Source organism: Hylobates moloch, unplaced genomic scaffold (genome assembly GCF_009828535.3).
Source record: "Hylobates moloch isolate HMO894 unplaced genomic scaffold, HMol_V3 SCAFFOLD_9, whole genome shotgun sequence".
NCBI classification, from domain to species: Eukaryota; Metazoa; Chordata; class Mammalia; order Primates; family Hylobatidae; genus Hylobates; species Hylobates moloch.
Window position 1 is genome coordinate 93,126,280 of NW_026652284.1, and position 19,679 is coordinate 93,145,958.

Sequence of the window (19,679 nt, forward strand, 5' to 3'; positions counted from 1 at the left end):
TAAACTTTTGGTACGAGTTAAAAAAAAAGTTGCATAAAGGCAAATCATGGGTGATTTTGGAAATCAAAAGAGTTAACAATCAGCAACATCAGCAACTGCTGCAGCAACACCACACCCACCACCACCACATTGTCTCTATCCACAAAGCGAGACTTTAATGGGATTAGTCTGTCAGTAACATGTGGGATAAATTGTACTCTAAATGAAAATAAAAGTGATAGTTGCCGTATTGGAATTGTAGAATAGTGACAATAGGAATAGAAGTTTAGGAGTGCTTCTAGACATATTTCAAACCAGGAGATACATAAGATAACCTCTCTAATTTTATCTCACTCCACATCCTTTCATATAACTGACCAAACTGATTCCCCAGATGTGTCAATTCACATTGTGATTGCCCATGATACATTCTCTCATTTGAAATGACTTTCACATTCATCTTCCTCTGCCTATATCCACAATAATTTCCAAGTTCTGCCCACATATTATTTTCTCCATCTCAATGGCCATTTCCAAACATGGAAATAATCTTCCTCATCTGAATTTTGCAGAGGATTGCACTAACTTGTAGACAAAAGCCAATTATATATTATCTAGTTTTGTGTTTATGCCTTATAAATCAATACAAAATAATAAAAAATATTTTATACTCTATATCACATATGATGTATAATCTAGAATACCTACTCATGTTCATAAGTGTTTGTTTAATGAATAAAAATAAACTGATCAGTACAACAATAAATGAATAATAACAATTTCATGATTTTTGAATAAAGAAATTAAAATGTGATGTCATGATCTTTATGGTTGTTTTTAGTATTTTCCCATTTCATTGTCTTCTTTTCTCATCCTCCCTTAATTACCCATTTCATTAATCCCATGAGTGGTTTTTGCCCTTGTAACTTAACAGACTTTGATTACTTGGTAACGTCCTAATAAACAGATTAAAATTTGCCATTTTTTTCTTCGGTCTATTATTATTAACTATTTTAAATGTTTCTGCATTATCAAAATTATCCATGCCCAACCACATACTGTTTCTTTATGTATCAGGAAGGTCTAAAATGAACATTCTACACATCTTCAACACATAAGGCTACTTTTTGCAAAAGCTCCAGCTTTTGGGTATCTACTGCATATCCAACAAAGGAATAATTGTTTTCACCACTGTAAACTGGCAAATGCTTTGTATACATAACCCATCTATGGAATAAGAATTGTCTCTGTGTAAAAAATATTAATATTAATTTATAAACTGCTCTTTTAATTCATAATTTGCTGTCTGTGTGAACTTTTAATCCCTTTAAAAATCACCATTTCTTGATTGCCCAACCATGCAATACAGAGACAGAAGCTATATTAATAATCTCTCAAAGGTGCAGTGCACTGATACTGCAATTTATGCTGTTGTCTGGAAAAAAGCATATTTATTCTGTCCAAGAACCCATGAGACATGAGAACTACTCTTTGTTCAGACTCACAGTAGTCATTTTAAAACTTCAATTACTATTTCAGCATGTTCCCTCCATTACTGTTTCCACTATCACAACCAGTAATTTCTAGCAACAAAATGGACTTCGTAAACCATACACATAGGTGCCTTGCATGCAATGAGCAAATGCGGCTATGTCTAATATCTGCAGAAAAAAATGTAAATTTAAATGAAATAATATCAACATATGAATCTTGAACATGTGCTTTTTTAATAATTCCTATATAATAATTGTTGAATATGAATATATATGTTATATATATAACAGCATAATGTATCTTGCAATCTAAAAAGTCCAATCATACATTAATATTCAACAAATAGTTCTTGAAATTCAAGTCAGTACAGAGTTGCTCTTTGTGCCATGGGGTTTATAAAAAATAACAATGTAATATAACACCTTACTTTTGCCTTTGAACAATTTACAATCATAAGTATGATTCATCTTTTTAATCAAAATGAGAGTCTTGAATGAAAAAAGATGCTTTGCAGTCTCAATCTTACTTTATGTAGATCTTAAATTCCATGATCTGGCTATAACTTCTGGTGTGAGATTTTGTTCCTACATTAACATTAATCTCCTTTTCTTGAATGTGTCATCTATTTTCACATCCGTTTTTGCTAACAAAAATGCACGTATCTAATTTATGTGACACCGAAGTAGGATATTTGGAACATATCATTTTGAAGCCATGATGTTCACTATATTGCTCTTTATGGCTATAATTTCATCTTGAGTGAAGGACACAAGAAATCAACCTTATACATTTTACTGCTCTATTTATTGCCAGGACATTCATGAAAGTAACCCTTACAAAATGTATTATTCATTATTCACTTTATAAGAAAATATGAGATACTGTATACTTCTTTCTAAGCTATAAAAAGGTGTGCCTTTCTCATATCATAGGAATACTTGAATATTATAGACAATGTTTTTTGGGTGTAAACTGATCGAGTTTCTTTATATGTTTGGCAGCTATACTATTTAAAGAGAAGAAGAGCTAGAGAGAACTCGAGTACAGAGACACAGAGAAATGCAGAAACACCATTATTAAAAATAATAACCACCAGAACAACAAACAAGCAATCAGAAATGCCAGTACGACATGATGAGGTGTTCATTTTCAAATACAGTTTTATAAAGTTTAGAAAGAAGGAGCGTTATTTAATTTATGTGGAAATAGTTCATCTGAGGGAAGGTGATGCATGTGCTAGCTAGGATAAAGGAGGGGGGGAAAGATTAGTTTTTATGATTAACAGTTAAATTGACGGTTAACAGTTTAATTAATTAAATAATTTGTATGTTTGTTCCTACGAGCGGTCACAAGCAGTTAAAGAAGAGAAAGAGATAAGCAAGTGGAATAGACGGCAAAGAAACAGTCAGAAGGTGAAAAAGAAGTATAATAATATAGATATAACATCATTTAATTATATTCATATTTTTAAAGATTTATCTCAATGAGATAATAGTTCTTTCTATACTCTGTCACAAGTCAGTGACAGATATTTAAATTTGAGGTGTAGATTTTAATTCTACTGGCAGGAATTATTTGACATCAGACTGACCTCAATGATATGGTTCTTGCAAACCTTGATGCTTATGTCTAATGATATTGGCATATCTGTTAGTTTTTTTAGTATTTAAAGATGATATTTACACTATGGGTAGTCAAATTGACTTACAATCAGGTGTTTTTCACTGTGAATTACTTATTAAAACTCAGCTACAAAGTCAGATGATTTTAATACATTTGAACTCCCATGTTAAAAATAAAAAGGTACCCCAGTTGGTTGTGTTAGTGCCTTTCTTTATTTTCTAAGTAGCTGTACAAAATGTCATTTGCCTTTCATAATATTTTCCTCTATATTTAAAATTGTCCTCAATGAGTTTTGTCCAGTCAAGATTTTGCCTTATACACACACACACACACACACACACACACACATATACACATACCGGTATTTATATATATATGTACACACACACACACACACACATATATATACCTCCAGTAATTCAAGATAAGATATATATATATATCTTACATATATATACACATATGCAGATCAGATATATATTTATATCTTATTTGGAATTATTGATAATGTGATATATAAAGCCAGAGAACTAAATGGTTTGTTCTAGATTAAATTAACTAACTGTAGAACCTGTGCTCTACCTTGACTGCTACCAAGTATTGTAGACACAGACACATAAGCAATTCAAATGGCAAACTATGCAAGTGGAGGAGAAATTACGGCTTTAAAATATCTGTATCATTGCTTATACAGACAGGGTAATTGTGATTTTCAAAAAATGCTGACAATGTTTCCAGAGTCTTGTATTACATACTTTATGCTTCAGTCTATGTTGTATGATTATTAGATTGGAAATTCCTTGGGAACCTAATAGAGTGATTCACATTTTGCAGATTTTCTATAAATATCAATAAATATATGAGCACAATCTTTCCTTAAAGATTATATTATAATTCAAAGACTTAATTGAAACTTATACCCAATGAAATGAAGGTTAAACTATTAAAATGTGTTCAGAGGGCATTATTATAAAACATTACCTTTACACACAGGCCTGTGATCACTCCAAGCAGCAAAAACTTCAGCTATCCGTTGACAGGTGATGCTCTTTGCGCCCTGTAGGACATAATCTTCATCACAAGAGAACTGCACAGTTGATCCAAGGCTAAAGTTAAATAAAAGAGAAAAAATATGATAAGAAAGATGCAGCATAATAACTAGGCTTCACTTCTGCTGGCAATATCCAATAGGTCAAATATGTACTACAGTGACAAAAAGTATTTTGGAAAACAAAATGTGTAAGTATGACTTGTGGAAATGTAAAGCTAGCATCAAATTTAATCATCTTGTTAATAGATGTAGAACGAAGGTCAAATAATTCACTAAGTTTACCATGCTAAGTAGGTGGTAAATGTGAATCAAAATGTGGCTATTCTGACTTGTACAGTGCTTGTGTTCATACTATATCACGGTGTTTTTCTGTCATGTATTTACATGTGTATGTTTGTAGATGTGTCTTTACATGTGTATGCATTTAGACATGCATTTGTGTCTATATACATGCACTTAATGTATTTAGAGAGCAAAATTATACTGATTGATTTTCATATGGTGTTTTTTCTAAAAAATATTTTAAATTTTTGTGGTGTATATCTTTATGGGGTACCTAAGATGTTTTCATGAAGTCATGCAATATGAAATAATTAGTCAGGGAGAATGAGGTGAATTTATCCTTTGTGTTACAAAAAATACGATTACATTCTTTTGGTTATTTTGAACTATATGATTAAGTTATTATTGACTATAGCTATCTTGTTTTGCTATCAAATAGTAGGTCTTTTTCATTCTTTCTATTTCTTTTTTTACCCATTAACCATACCCCTCTCCCTCCTAGCCTCCCCCTGCCCCACTAACCTTCCCAGCCTCTGGTAACCATTATTCTATTCTCTATATCCATAAGTTTAATTGTTTTGATTTTTAGATCCCTCAGGTAAGTGAGAACATGTGATGTTTGTCTTTCTGTGTCTGGCTTAATTCGCTTAATAATCTCCAGTTCCACCCATGTTGTTGCAAATGACAGGGTTCCATACATTTTATGGCTAAATAATCCCTTAACGTGGCATAAAAAGTCCTACATGTCGTCTCTCACTCATTGTGACACCTGATCAGCATCTCTAGAAGTTAATCCATATAACCAAAGAGAGATTATATTTACAGTCTTCTTAGACCTCGTTGTGACTCCAAGTTTTATTTAGACTACTCTTAGAGCTTGAGCAACCTTAAAAGTTTATATAATGGTCAATTATCTGCCTTTTCCTTCTTTCTCATCTCAATAAAGGAAAACTCCATTCTTCATGTTGCTAAGGCCAAAAACCTTACAGTTATTCTTAATTCATCTTTTTGTCTTGCATTTCACAACCACTTCATCAGGAAAATCCTGTCGGCAACACATTAAAAATCCAGAATCTAACATTTTTCAGCCCTACAGTGTCAATAGGAATCTGAGCCACAATTTCTCATTCATATGATCACAATAGTCTTTCTTGCTATGTTGTTAGTTTTTCCTCTTTCTGTTCTTGCCTCCCTGCAATCTATTCTTAAATAGTATCCAGAGCAAACTTTTTAAAAGTTAGTTCAAATTATATCACTTTTGTACTTTCAAATTTCCCATCCCTGTTTCACTCAGAATAAAGGGATCACCTGTTTCACTCATAATAAAGAGACTGCCCTTAAAATTGCCAGAGTGATTTGGTCTCTGCTAATTTGCAGAATTAATTTCCTATGCTTTCTCTTTGCATCTCTGTTCTTCAGATTTATCGACTTCCTTGCTCTGGCTTGAAGATATTAAGCATGTGCCTCCCTCAGGGTCTTTACACTTGCTGTTATATCAATCTGGAAAACCATTTCTTCAGAAGTCCTGTATCTCCCATTCTCAATTGTTCTGGTTTCTCCTCGCATGACATTTTATCCATAAGGCTCTCCCTTACTGCTCTATGTCAAACAGCTACACCTATTCCATTATCTTCTTCCATGTTATTTCCTATATACTATCTAATGCACTGTTTATTTGTCTCCCTGCTTCCACTAAAAAAACCTCAAGTCTCTTATCTATTTTGTTTCCCAACATGTCAAATATTTCCAAAAGTATTGTAAGTTTATGTATAGATTTTTAAGAGTGATTAAAGCTATCTTTTGCAGATTTATTGGTTGCTAACATATAAGACTGTCTAATGCACTCAGATATGTCCTTATCCCTGTAACTGGAAAAATATTCTTCGTTAGGATACTCTCTCGAGGTTAATTAACTTTTTATAATCCACGGCACCCACTATTTCCCATTACCTGCTGCATTTGCTGTGCTCAAGAAAGAGCAAGAAAAAATACTAATGTGATTGGAGTACAGAAAATAAAGAGAGGGGTATGTGAAATTAAGTCAAGGAAGCAATTAGGGGTTGTGGTTAGATTGGTTACAACTTTGTAGGCCATGATAAGGATTTTGACCCTCATTCTGAGAGAATTGGCCAATTGTTACAGGGGTTTAAGACAAGTGAATACTATGCTTTAAAATGAACTCATTGGTTTCTGAGTGAAGGATACAATTTAAGCGGCCAAAGATAGAAGCAAAGAGTTTAGTTAACAAGCTGTCACAGAAATCTGAGTTTTCATGGAGATGTTATGATGGCAACAAGTATTAGAAAAGTAGTAGCTATAAACTAATGATGGTAAAAACTTTAGGAGTTGGAGGAAGAAGACCCAGTACAGGGCCTGGCCCATAGGATTCATTTAATTACTATTTTCTCACTAACATAATAAATTAACGATCTATCATGGTTACCATATTTGTCACAGATGATTATGATATTCTAGTTCTAACCAGGCTCTTCTTGATAAAAGTAATAAATGACATCTTGTTTAAGTGATAGGTGTTTGAGCATGTTTGTTTTGACTATAGAAAATCAATTCACTTAGCTTGGAGACAGGAAATTGATAATAATAATTATTATTATTATAAAATAATAAATGTAACTGTTTTGCTACTATGCTAAAGATTATCAGTAATGGTCTCTGAAGCTTCTATACTTATTTTTCCCCTACAGATTAGCCACCTCAACATGTTCTTCTCCCCTTAATACACTGGGAAAAGTAGTTTAGAGTAGTGGTGAACAGTTTAAGCTACAGAATCACAGGTATCTCCTTTCAAATACTAACTCTGCCCTAAACTTCAGCTTTCTTGTCTGTTGTGATAAAGTAATGAAATATTATTTATAAACTACACAGTGTCTATCACATACCAAGCACTCATTTATTTCCCTCAGTTAGATTAAAATGAAGTCCTCATAGTCTAGGGGTTTTTGTCTTTTAAGGTCATTTTGAGTATCTCTGTATTCCTCCATTTGTCCCAACTTTAAAATTTCATCTCATAATTATATTTAAGTTCTGGTGGGGGAAATTTATTTTTGTCCATTTATAAAGTTTATATTCTCACATCCCATATCTCCCTAACGTGCACCTTATGTTCCAAATACCATTACCTGTAATTTACTTTTTCTCATACCTTTGGTCTTTCTACAATATCTACTCTGCCAGGAATTCTCATTTTCCTCATTTAGCTTAATCATTATTAAGATTTGATTTTAATTTTAGGTTACACATGAAGCTCTTATTAATTTATCCGTTAAGAATTAAATATTTTCCTTTGGAAAGCCAAGGCGGGAGGACTACGAGTTCAGCAGATCGAGACCATCCTGGCTAACACGGTGAGACCCTGTCTCTACTAAAACTAAAAAAAAAAATTAGCTGGGCGTGTTGGTGGGCGCCTGTAGTCCCAGCTACTGGGGAGGCTGAGGCAGGAGAATGGCGTGAACCTGAGAGGCGGAGCTTGCAGTGAGCCCAGATCGCACCACTGCACTCGACAGAGGGAGACGCCGTCTCAAAAAAAAACAAAAAACAATTAAATATGTTCATCTCTTTGTCCATTGCTTTCCCATACCTCAGTAGAACAATTGCTACAATGATTTAGGGGCTTAAGTTAAGCTGGAGCATTAAGAGAGAGAAATGGTGTAAAGATTAGAAGGTAGGAGGAAAGGGGCCTTCTCACCTAGATGAGAGGAATATTTTCTACCTTACTATTTTAGCTTAAGCTAGCTTATAAGATGCCATCTAAATGCATCATATATGACATTTTGGCCACATGGCCCATGGATGTCCTCTGATTTAGATTTTCTAGGTCTGCTCTATACTTTAAAGGATCTGTTTATGCTGCAGGAGGAGAGGGAATGGGATATTTTAAAATGAGGATTTAAATTTCTTTAAGCAGAATCCAAACTGCCAAAATGGCAAATATTTCTAATTACTCATTTGTATTGTATAAGCCATTAATTTCTTCCCCAATAATGAAGAAAAGCATCTATATTGGGCATTTGCAAACATCTCCATCCAGGATCACAGCTACACTTCAACATATTCTAGACCAAAAATATAAAAGTGCAAAACAACTCAGAGAGGACAGAAGTCAATGAAATAAGCAGCCTTTCCAGTAAAATCCAGGCTCAATAATCAGGAAATGGATATCTTAAACAAATGCACTGTGCTTTCATTGTATTAACTGTTTTAATATTTGAGTCAAACTTAAGAAAAACTTACACTAAGTCTCATTAAATGTGTGCGTGTGTGTGTGTGTGTGTGTGTTTGTGTGTTTGTGCGTGTATATGCATTCCTAGGAAAGTATTCAGTTACCATGAAATAACAAGGAGGACAAGCTGTATCCACTGAAATTCATCTGTCACCACAGAAGAGATGTCTGCCCTACCCAGCCAAATAAAACTTTCCACTTTAATAAGTTATTCATTCTGATACAACATTTCAAAACAAATGGCTAGGCACATTTTTAATTTGAAAGTACCAAGTCATAAGGCAAATGATATATAATGATATTGTTTGAAAAACTAGAGTTGACTTTCTCATGATTATGCTGGTCAATGTTTAAGTGCTGTCATCTTTTTAAAAATAATACTTATTTTGCAAAAACACCCTATAATATCAAAGCCATCAGTAAGAGAAGATACGAGGTTTCTCAAAATACACAAATTTTTACCTATGTTGGCCCAAGATAGTGAATCTATAATTTTATTTACAATCAAATAGACAGGATATGAACAAATATAGAAGTGTGGAAGGACAGATAATAGTGCTTGGGTCGCGGAAGAGGATCTAAAAAAAAAAAACAAAGGAGGAATGAATCTTGACAGCATTACATCAAGAGTAAATTTGTCTGTACTTTTGTTGTTATTATTTTTTGGTCTATTTAAAAAGGTCTAGACAATTTCCTGACAGATGCAGAAATTTAACACTAAGTAGCAGATGCATATTTTTCAAAATTATCACTGTACAAATAGAAATTATCCAGGCATGACGGATGATCTAAAAATTAAAGTATCTGCAAACCATTTCTGTAGCAAAAAAATCAAAACACTAAACGTGAAGAAAATAACTATTACCAAAATGGTCACAATAATGCTGATTTAATATCTTTAAAAGTCTAATTATTCTCTAAATGTCTTTAAACTAGCAATTTCAAAAATGAGTAATTGCACACTGGAATATCTAAGGTTATTTTACAATATGAGATTTTATGTTTTAAAATTGTACAAGTATGTATTGCAGAAATTTTGAAAATTAAGATTAGCAAAAAAAAAGTGAAAACCACTTAAGCTCTACACTGTCAAAGGTACTTTTGAGTCCAATTCCAAAATTCTAGTTCTTCTCAAATTCGAATTATTTCTTTCTTCTTTCCTTCTTGTAAAATTGGAGCAAGTGAAGCTCCTTATAGAGGGGTCATTCCTCCAACTAGTTTGAGATTCAATCCACCCCGCCTTGTCATTACTTGTGCTATTAATTATTCCTTGTTTCTCTTGAATATTCAACTCTCATTTTAAGCTGGTAGTAAAAGTGATGGTATTAATCTATTTATTTGTAAGTCATAAAAATTAAATGTTAATAAACTTTATCCAAAGGGATGATAAATTACTTTACTTTCAAAATAGTTTGTTTCTGACTCTAAGTTACATTGATAAGCTTTGTTAGGTATTACAAAGTATTTCATCTCATACCAAAACTTTTCTTCAAAATATAATGAATATCGTGTTTTTTTATACCTATTGCCTATTTCATTGACCTTATAAAATTAATGTCATTCTTTTGCAGAAATAATGTCATCCAAACCAAGACTATGCCCAATACAAAGAGAATTCAATTCAGCATTCACACATTCGTATTTCTTTACACTGTTGGTTATAATCAGTCTGGATATTGTTACTGGATATCTTGCTTTGTGGAATGCTTAAGGTCACTCACTACCTCATTCAATATTTATGCCAACTACTGCCCTATTTAATAACCCCAAGCTTGGTCATTTGTGTACAATTTCAAGTATACTAGAATGATAATAATGCTACCTGTCTGCCCCTCTAATACTCGGCTTCAGATAAATTCTATCACTAGGAGTACATCCTTCTTCTTGTAGATTTACTTCCTCTACTTATTATACTTCTATGAAACATAACATAATATACTCAAAAATAGTGTAATTCCAAAAGAAGCAATATTCTGGAAAAAGGAAAAATCCCAAAAGAAATAGATTGTTCAGAGAGAAACCCAAAAGCCATAGGCAAGTGCATTAGTTAATATAGATTTTCATATGACAACAGCTAGTTAAATAGCTAACCAAGCTAAAAGCAAATGTCACAGAAAAAGTTGTAATTTCAAACCTTCAAGAGAAAGCATACTGATTATTATCATAGAGTCCTTTTCGTTAACCTCCAAAATTAACTGTGGTGAACTTCTCAGAATCCTCAAAAATCCTTGCTATAATACCCAATAAGATTTCAAGATTTTAAATTTAGTACAACTATTAAAAATGTGAGAGCTGAAGATTTTATTTTTATTTTGATAATTGTTTTTATGGAGACTAAGACATAAATACTTGTCACTATATGATGTTTTTATTATGTTTTGCTTTATGTCTTATATATAACATTCACTAGATCAGATTTTGTGTCTTAATTAAATAAATTTTAATAGATCTTCAATTCTACATAAGCACAATATTTTTATATAACAAGTGAAGTATGGTATAGATCCATAACTGTGTTACAAAGTAAGAAAAGGCATATAGTAGGATAATGATATCCTTTGATAGAAAAAAGGCAATAAAATAAAGTGCTTTTTAAGGCTACTAGTAGAATGCGTTAGAAAGTAACATGAAAATGTTCAGAAAAATTACAATATACATACACTTAAGTGGCAAAATATAATTTAATTAAAAGCTTAAATAATTTTTTTTTCTGTGACAGAAATGTTTTTAAGACATGAGTTAAAATCATTTGAATATAATAAAGCTTTCAAATAGTATTAAATGAAGATCTATGTTTGGGATCATTTTTGTTGGTATGATCATAGGAAAGAAAGTGGTTAAGATTATAAATTAGAACTTGGTTATACAATCCCTTCAAATAAAAAAGTAAAATAAAATTAGTGTGAGAACTAATAAATGAAATAATTTAATTCCATATTGTTTAGGTTGGTAAGCTTCCTAATGATTTCCACAACATGCTATTTTGAAGTTCACATGTAGGCATATTCATACAATACGCCTCTTTAAGCCATAAGGCAAGGTTAACATCTCATTCTTGTGACATAAACTTTAACTGTTCCCATTGCTATATCACTCCCTGTGTTCTCATCCCTATACTACTATTAGACAGCAATAAACTAAATAATGTAATTAGGATAAACCTATTTGTATCTAATTTTTCCAGGCTTATATTATATTAAACTTTGATCTCTTAATAGTGGCAACACATTAATTATATTTTAAAAAGCCCCAGAAGACTGTGGCCCTATGTTTAAGAACAGCTGTCAGAGAGAAATAAACCAGTTGAAGTAGCGGTTTAAATAGTTAAAGTCAAACCCACCTCAGAGTAGGGAAACATTATAGAGGCATAGATGAACTGAGCTTTGTGATACACAATGTTATAAATTATCCAAAATGATCGTTTATCTTTAATCCTAATATAAATTATTAAAAGAATATTGAAAATTTATATTTGAATAGAGCATTCTAGTTTACAAAGTACTTTCCTGTATAAAATCCCACTTGATCTACTCCTGATGTTTTTACCAGTTAATGTCACAGAAATTTGCAAGAGCAACCCACAAGGCACTTTGTGAATGATATTTAAAGTGCAAAGACTGATGTGCGTAGCAACTACCTCATTGTCTGTGAACTGTTCAATCTTTTATACATTGGAAGGACCAGTTAGATTAAACACTGACTACCTATGTTTAATATTTACCCCTTGAATCCTATATGGAGGTGCTGACAAGGAATAATAAATTATTGCATATGTCAGTAATGTAAATTTAGAATATTAAGTTGCTATTGCCATATTAAGCCTATAATATAAAATCAACTTTTCCACCTTCAATTTATCAATATTATAGTCCACTGAGAAAAATTTTGAGTAGAATAAATTAGGTTATCTTTAGATGAGTTACAGCTGTCATATTCCATGAATCAATTAGCTTTTTATTAAAATAAATCTGCCAAAGCAAACATACCTTAAATACTTCATCATGTTTTTTTATGTTGCTGTGTCTCTTTGATGAATAAAATGTGAACTTAGAAGGTAGGGGTATTTTGCTTTTAAATCATTTTCATTTAACGTAATGACTATGCTATAAAGCACTTCCTCTAATCATAAAGATTAAACTATCCTGATTTAAACAACTTTGCAATTAATGTCTCTTCTTGCATTAGAAATGCCTTTCCAACATTCTCTTCAATAAATGGTGCTGGGAAAACTGGATATCCATTACAGAGGAATGAAACTAGACCTTTATTTCTCACCATATAAAAAATCAACTCAAAATGGATTAAAGACTTAAATGTAAAATCCGAAACTATAAAACTACTAAAAAAAAAAAAAAAAGAAAAACAACTTAGGGAAAATGTTCTAGGGAACTTGTCTAGGAGAAGATTGTATGGCTGAAACTTCAAAATCACAGGAAACAAAAAAAAAAAATAGACAAATGAGACTACAGTAAACCAGAAAGCTTTCACATAGCAAAGGAAACAATCAACAAAGTAAAAAGACAACCTGTTGAACAGGAGAAAATATTTACAAATTACTCCTCTGACAAGGGAGTAATAATCTGAATTTAAAAGGAAATCAAACAACTCAATAGCAAAAATATAAATAATCCCATAAAAGTGGGCAAAGGGTCTGAATTTGACATTTCTTAAAGGAAGACATACAAATGGCAAACACGTATATCAAAAATGTTCAACATCACTAATCATCAGAGAAATGCAAATCAAAACCACAATGAGATATCATCTTACCACAGTTAGAAGGGCTATTACCATAAAGACCTAAAGTAACAAATGCTGGTGAGGATGCAGAGGAAAGGTAACTCTTACACACTGTTGGTGGAGATGTAAATTAGTACAGTCATTATGGGAGGCAGTATGAAGAATTCTCAAAAAACTAAAAGTAGAACTACCATAAGAACCAGCAATCCCACCACTGGGTATTCATCCAAAGGAAAGGAAATCAGTCCTTTGGGATATCTGCATTCCCATGTTTATTGCAACACTATTCACAACAGCTAAGATATGAAATCAATCTAAGTGTCTATCAGCAGATGAAAGGACAAATGTAGTATGTATACACAATGAAATACTATTCAATCACAAAATGAATGAAATCCTATCATATGCAGCAACATGGATGGAACTTCATATCACATTATTAAGTAAAATAAGCCAGGCACAGAAAGACAAAATATCACAAATTTTTATGCATATGTGCGAGCTAAAAATGTTCATCTCATAGACATAGAAAATAGAAAGATAGTATTTTTAGTAGAGACAGGATTTCACCATGTTAGCCAAGATGGTCTCAATCTCCTGACCTCGTGATCCGCCTGCCTTGGCCTCCCAAAGTGCTGGGATTACAGGCTACTTGGGAGGCTGAGGCAGGAGAATGGCGTGAACCCAGAAGGCGGAGCTTGCAGTGAGCAGAGATCGTGCCACTGCACTCCAGCCTGGGAGACAGAGCGAGAAAAAAAAAAAAAAAAAAAAAAAAAAGACAGATAGTTACCAGAGGCTGGGAAGGGTTTGCAGTGTGTGTGTGCATGGGAGGGGGTACAAAGAGAGGTTGGTTAATGGATACCTACAGTTAGATAGAAGGAATAATTTCAGTATTTGATAGCACAGTAGGGTGACTATAGTTAACAAGATATTGTATATTTCAAAATAGCTATAAAAGAAGATTTGAAATGTTTCTAAGAGAAAGAAATGGTAAATGTTCAAGGTGATGGCTATCCAAATACCCTGATTTGATCATTACACATTCTATGCATGTATCAAAATATCATATGTTCCCCATAAACATGTACAAATATTACACATCAATAAAATGTATAAAAAGTATTTCCGGTAAAAACAAAAATAAAAATAAGAAATAGTGCTTTACTAAATGTTAGGCAAATTTAGTATCAGCTTTATAAAATCAAATCGTGGGTTGGGGAGTTGGGAGTAACTGCAAGATGACCTCTGAGATTTTTTTTCCAGCCATAAAATTCAAGAAGTCTCTAAGAAAAGATATGGTGCTAAAATACAAATAGATAGTTGTATAAGATGTTATCAAGTGGTATATAATGATAAAAAAATCTCTATTATTCAGAATTGGGCTATAGATTCTCTTAACTCTAAAAGAAAATTAAGCCCCAAGCATTCTGTAATGGTATGAAATAGAATAGTTCAAATTTTTCACCAGTTTGTAATATGAGCTGGTTTAAAACATTACAAATTTTACACCAAATTGTAATACCAGCTCTGCGAAGTATTACAATATACCTTCCCATGATTGTTAGAAAAGACATGGTCTTATATTTGCTGTCTTTCCACCATCTCTTCACCATCTGTCCACCAAGTCCTAGGCCAGCTGGAGCTCATAATGCATTAAACAGCGGAAATAGAAATGGAGTGCATCACACTCTGATACTCTGAATCATAGATCAGAGAAGGGTTCTATATAATGATTTCTGAATAAGTGAATGTGTAAACTGCTACCTTAAAGTCACTATTTATATTTGAGGAATTAAAATTAGAATGACAAGAAATCTCATTATTTTACATTAAAAATAATTCAACATTTTTTTAATGGTCAAATTAGAACCCAGTATGTTAGACTTAGCAAGTTCCAAAAACCTGAGCTAGTGAGGGGGTAAAGATAGTTTTGCCGTGGGAATAGAAAGTTTACAAACTTTCTATTTCTAAGGGGAATCTAAAAAATACCACTAACATCTAGTTGAGGAGAGCAGGCCCCACAGGTTGCAGACAGGCATACAGAAGTACACTAAAGGTCTGGGAAGATCAGCAACGACCTTTTATGAGTCACTGGGATATGAGCTAAGACTGTAAACTCTTGAAGGGAAAAATTACATCGTATTCATCCTTTTATCTAGGGTTTAGCCCAATGTCTGCAGTGGGTACACAGTGGGTATTGGCTGAGTACATGAGTGGAAGGAAGAACGCACTAGGATAAGGCATACTAGTTTAAATGCAGTCATGATGCAGAGCCCGGAAAGCTTTGTGGATGTTACACATTGTAATTACAAACATCGTGTTGTTTTTCTGGACTCTGACAGTGGATGGAGAAGTAGCTGGTTCTTGCAACAAGTCTTAATAAAATTCAAGATAACAGTACCAGCATCTACTTTTTTATGGCATATTTTGCCCTCTATTCCTTTACTGGCTAAAAGTACAGTTCCCAAAATATGTTGAGCTTTTTGGGTTGCTGAATAGAACATACAGGTTGCTACAGCATACTTTAAATTTTTGAAGGAAACACAGATATCCATCATGAATTGTGCAAACTACTAGCTTGAAGTAATTCAGTTTCAATATTATACAACTATTAATATATTTCTTTCAATGACATCTTTTGATGATGCTGGATTTTCAGTGGCTGCTCTGATGAAAAGCAAATATCACACCATTTTGCTGTGGAGCATAAAATGAGGGTGGTAACATCAAATCTGAGTCCAAGGTTTGAGAAATTGTGCAGTGCACAATGCTAAGTTTTTAGAACATAAATTCATAAGTTGTTTAGCCACAGTTACTAAACAGAAGTGTTAGGTATTCCTTTGGGCCTGGGAGCCTGGAAAAAAAGTACTAAGACATTCAGGACACTGTGATGCAAAAATATTTGGGAACTTCTTGTGCTAAGACTTTGCACGTCACTCTGTGAATCTAGATGTATAGTGTGCAAATATTTTCTTCCATTCGGTAGGCTGTCCCTTCATTATTGTGTCCTTTTCTGTGCAAAAGGTTTTTATTTTGTATAACCCTTTTACTGATTTTGTTTTTTTGCCTGTGCTTTTGGGGTCATATCAAAAAATCATTGCCCAGACCAATGTCATGAAGCTTATTTTCTAGGTTGTTTATAGTAGTTACATAGCTTTGGGCCTTACATTAAATACCTAAATTTATTTTGAGTTGATTTTTGATGTGAGATAAGGGTCTAGTTTCATTCTTCTGCACATGAATATCCAATTTTTCCAATACCATTTATTGAAGAAAGTGTCCTTTTCTTATGGCGTGTTCTTCGCACATTTAGTGAAAATCAATTGGCTTTAAATGCATGAGTTTTTGCTGGCTTCTCTATTCTTTTCCATTGGTCTCTCCTTGTTGTAATGCCAATACTATGCTGTTTTGGATACTATAGTTTTGTAGTATATTCTGAAGTCAGATGGTATGATAGTTCCAGATTTGTTCTTTTGCTAAAAATTGCTTTGGTTATTTGAAACCTATTGTGCTTTCATGTGAATTTTAAGGTTTTTATTTTATTTTTGTATTTCTGTATAGAATGTCATTGGTATTTTGTTTGAGAATGCACTGAATCTGTAGATTGCCATGGTTAGTACAGACACTTTTTTCATGAGCATGGGATATCTTCCTATTTATTTGTAACTTACTTAATTTCTTTCATCAACATTTTATAGTTTTCAGTGTAGAAATCTCTCACCTTTTTTGTTAAATTTAGATATGCTTGAAAAACAGAAAAGATGCCATAATGACTAGATTAGAGTGGGAAATAAGAAGAATGATCCAAAATGAGCTCAATTATGAAAAAAAAAAAAAAAAAAACAGGTTGTATGGGGATTTTTTAAAAGTATCAATTTATTCTAACTGCAAGGGGGGAGTCATTGAAGAATTTTAAGCAGAAAAGTGATGTGATTTGATATAGTTTTTAAAATACTGCTTTGTTTTGTGGTGAATGCATTACAGATGACAATAGCAGTAGAAGAGAGATGGTTTAGGATGTTTGAATGGTCTAAGTGAGGGATGATAGTGGCTTGCAGGTTTTAATTGAAATGGAGAATATTGGATATTTTTAGAATATGCCTTGGAATAAAATCTCAAGTACAGGTAGAACTTCTTGATGGATTCGATACGGAGAGGTGCAACTAAGAGCAGTTACTAGTTTTACAAAGACTTTTATGAAAAAAATGCTAATATAGTCTGTTTTCACAGACTTCCTCGCTTCTGCTATTTCCACATTTAGTTTAACAGTGACTTTATATTTCCCTTCTTTCTTCTACCCCAAGTCTCTTGTCTCTGTCTTACTTTATCTATCTTGCTAACCCTCAAAATATTCTCATTACTTGGACATCTCTTCTCCTTGTGTCTCATTCCCTAATTTCCTTCTCTTATTCTCATTTTACTTCCATACCTATGATCCATGTCATTATATTAAATAATTAAAATCATATTGCTTCTTTCACTTTGTCCAAGTCACAGCACTTACAACATAATAAGGATATTTTCTTTAGCAAAATTTACATACACATAATAAAGCTGAAGGTCACTCCTATGGAAACTTACAGAATATTAAATAGACTAATAATTCAAATTTTGCAATGAAGGGTCTAATTTGACTTTTTGAATTTGCATATAGGTTTTCTTTATCTTTAATCGTGACACTAGAAGGAAGCTTTAGTATTCCTTTTTACTATAACTTTTTTTTCAAAAACACCCTTGTAATTAAAAATGTGTGGCATAAAATGTATTCAATGATCTCACTTTTATAGAACTGAAATTACTCTTGGTATACCCAAAATATTCTAACACTACTCAGGCAGAAATACTCAGTTTATCTAGAAATACTTCAATTCATCAAAATTATTCCCAAAATATACTCACACTACCCAGCCAGAAATAATTGGCTTATCTATAAATATTTGTATTGATCAAAATTATTTCCTAAATATAATACATAGATATATTTCTAAATATGTACATTTAAACTTTACTTCAATAAAATATTACCACAATTTAAATTACCTGTGGCCTCAATTGTTACTTTTTATTTTTATTATTTTTCACATTAACATTGCAATTACAGCTTGTTTTCTCCCTCCAGCAATGAGGCGACCATAAGGGTAAAGTAGACAATCTAGAGTATAGAAAATGTGATAAGGTGTGCACAGGGTATTAGGCTTTGTTATTCATGTTATTTTCTTTTAAGTTTGCCTACCCAACTTGAGTATTTTTATAGTCCATATATTTTAAATGTCCCATCAGTTTAGATAACATAGCTGGAGGAGATTTCAAAAATCTAGTCCTACTCTTTCTTCTATATGTTTATACAACTTGAAATATATTTCTTTTTTGTAAGAGCTAGTTTTTATATGGTAATAATGTACTGAGCAGTTTGAGTCACAAGAAATGAAAGAACAGTTATGCTTTTATTACTCTTTGTTTTTGGACGTAAGTAATAATGTCTTTTTTTTTTTTTGAGACAGAGTCTCTCTCTGTCACCTATTTTGGAGTGCAGTGGCATGATCTTGGCTCACTGCAACCTCTGCCTCCTGGGCTCAAGCGATTATCCTGCCTCAGCCTCCCAAGTGGTTGGGATTACAGGTGCCCACCACCATTCCTGGCTAACTTTTGTATTTTCAGTAGAGACAGGGATTCGCCATGTTGGCCAGACTGGTCTTGAACTCCTGACCTCAGGTGATCCGCCAGCCTCAGCCTCCCACAGTACTAAGATTACAGGCACGAGTCACTGCCCCCGGCAGGTAATATGTCTTTTAAGGTGCCATCCCAAAGAGGCCAGAAACACCTTTTCATACAGAGAAGAGTAGAATAAGTAGTAATTGCAAAGACCAATGCAATTACTACTTATCTTACTGTTACTGTTTCTGTATTGTCTGTATAACACAAGGAGAAGATGACAGTGCAAGTTTACTCAAATTCAATGCAGCAAGTGATTCTTAAGCATCTAAACATTTTTTGGAGATTGATGACTTAAAAAAGATAGTATCAGCATTCAAAAATAGAATAAATACTGAGCAGAAAGATAAAAGAAGCACACAAGTGAATTTTATTCAAGTCAAATGAGTTGTGAAAGTTGATCGTATGAATTGGTTCATTCTTGCCATACCCAACTAAAACAGTCGAGAAGCCAGGGGGGAAAAGCATTCAGAATATATAACATTGCTCTAGAAGTGTAATTCTCTGCAAGTCAGGCTGCTGAAACTGCCTGTTGTAACCTGAGACCAGTTTTATCTA

General features: G+C 32.9%; 1 protein-coding gene across 2 annotated transcripts in view; it reads right to left on the minus strand.

The window, feature by feature from the left end:
- The window catches only part of CSMD3 (CUB and Sushi multiple domains 3), a 1,208,741-nt gene that overhangs the window by 695,405 nt on the left and 493,657 nt on the right, over positions 1-19,679 (minus strand). For both annotated transcript variants that reach the window (XM_032760296.2, XM_032760295.2), the window contains one exon: positions 4,078-4,202. In XM_032760296.2, the coding sequence (XP_032616187.1) occupies positions 4,078-4,202 (125 nt within the window). The remainder of the gene's footprint in view (positions 1-4,077; positions 4,203-19,679) is intronic.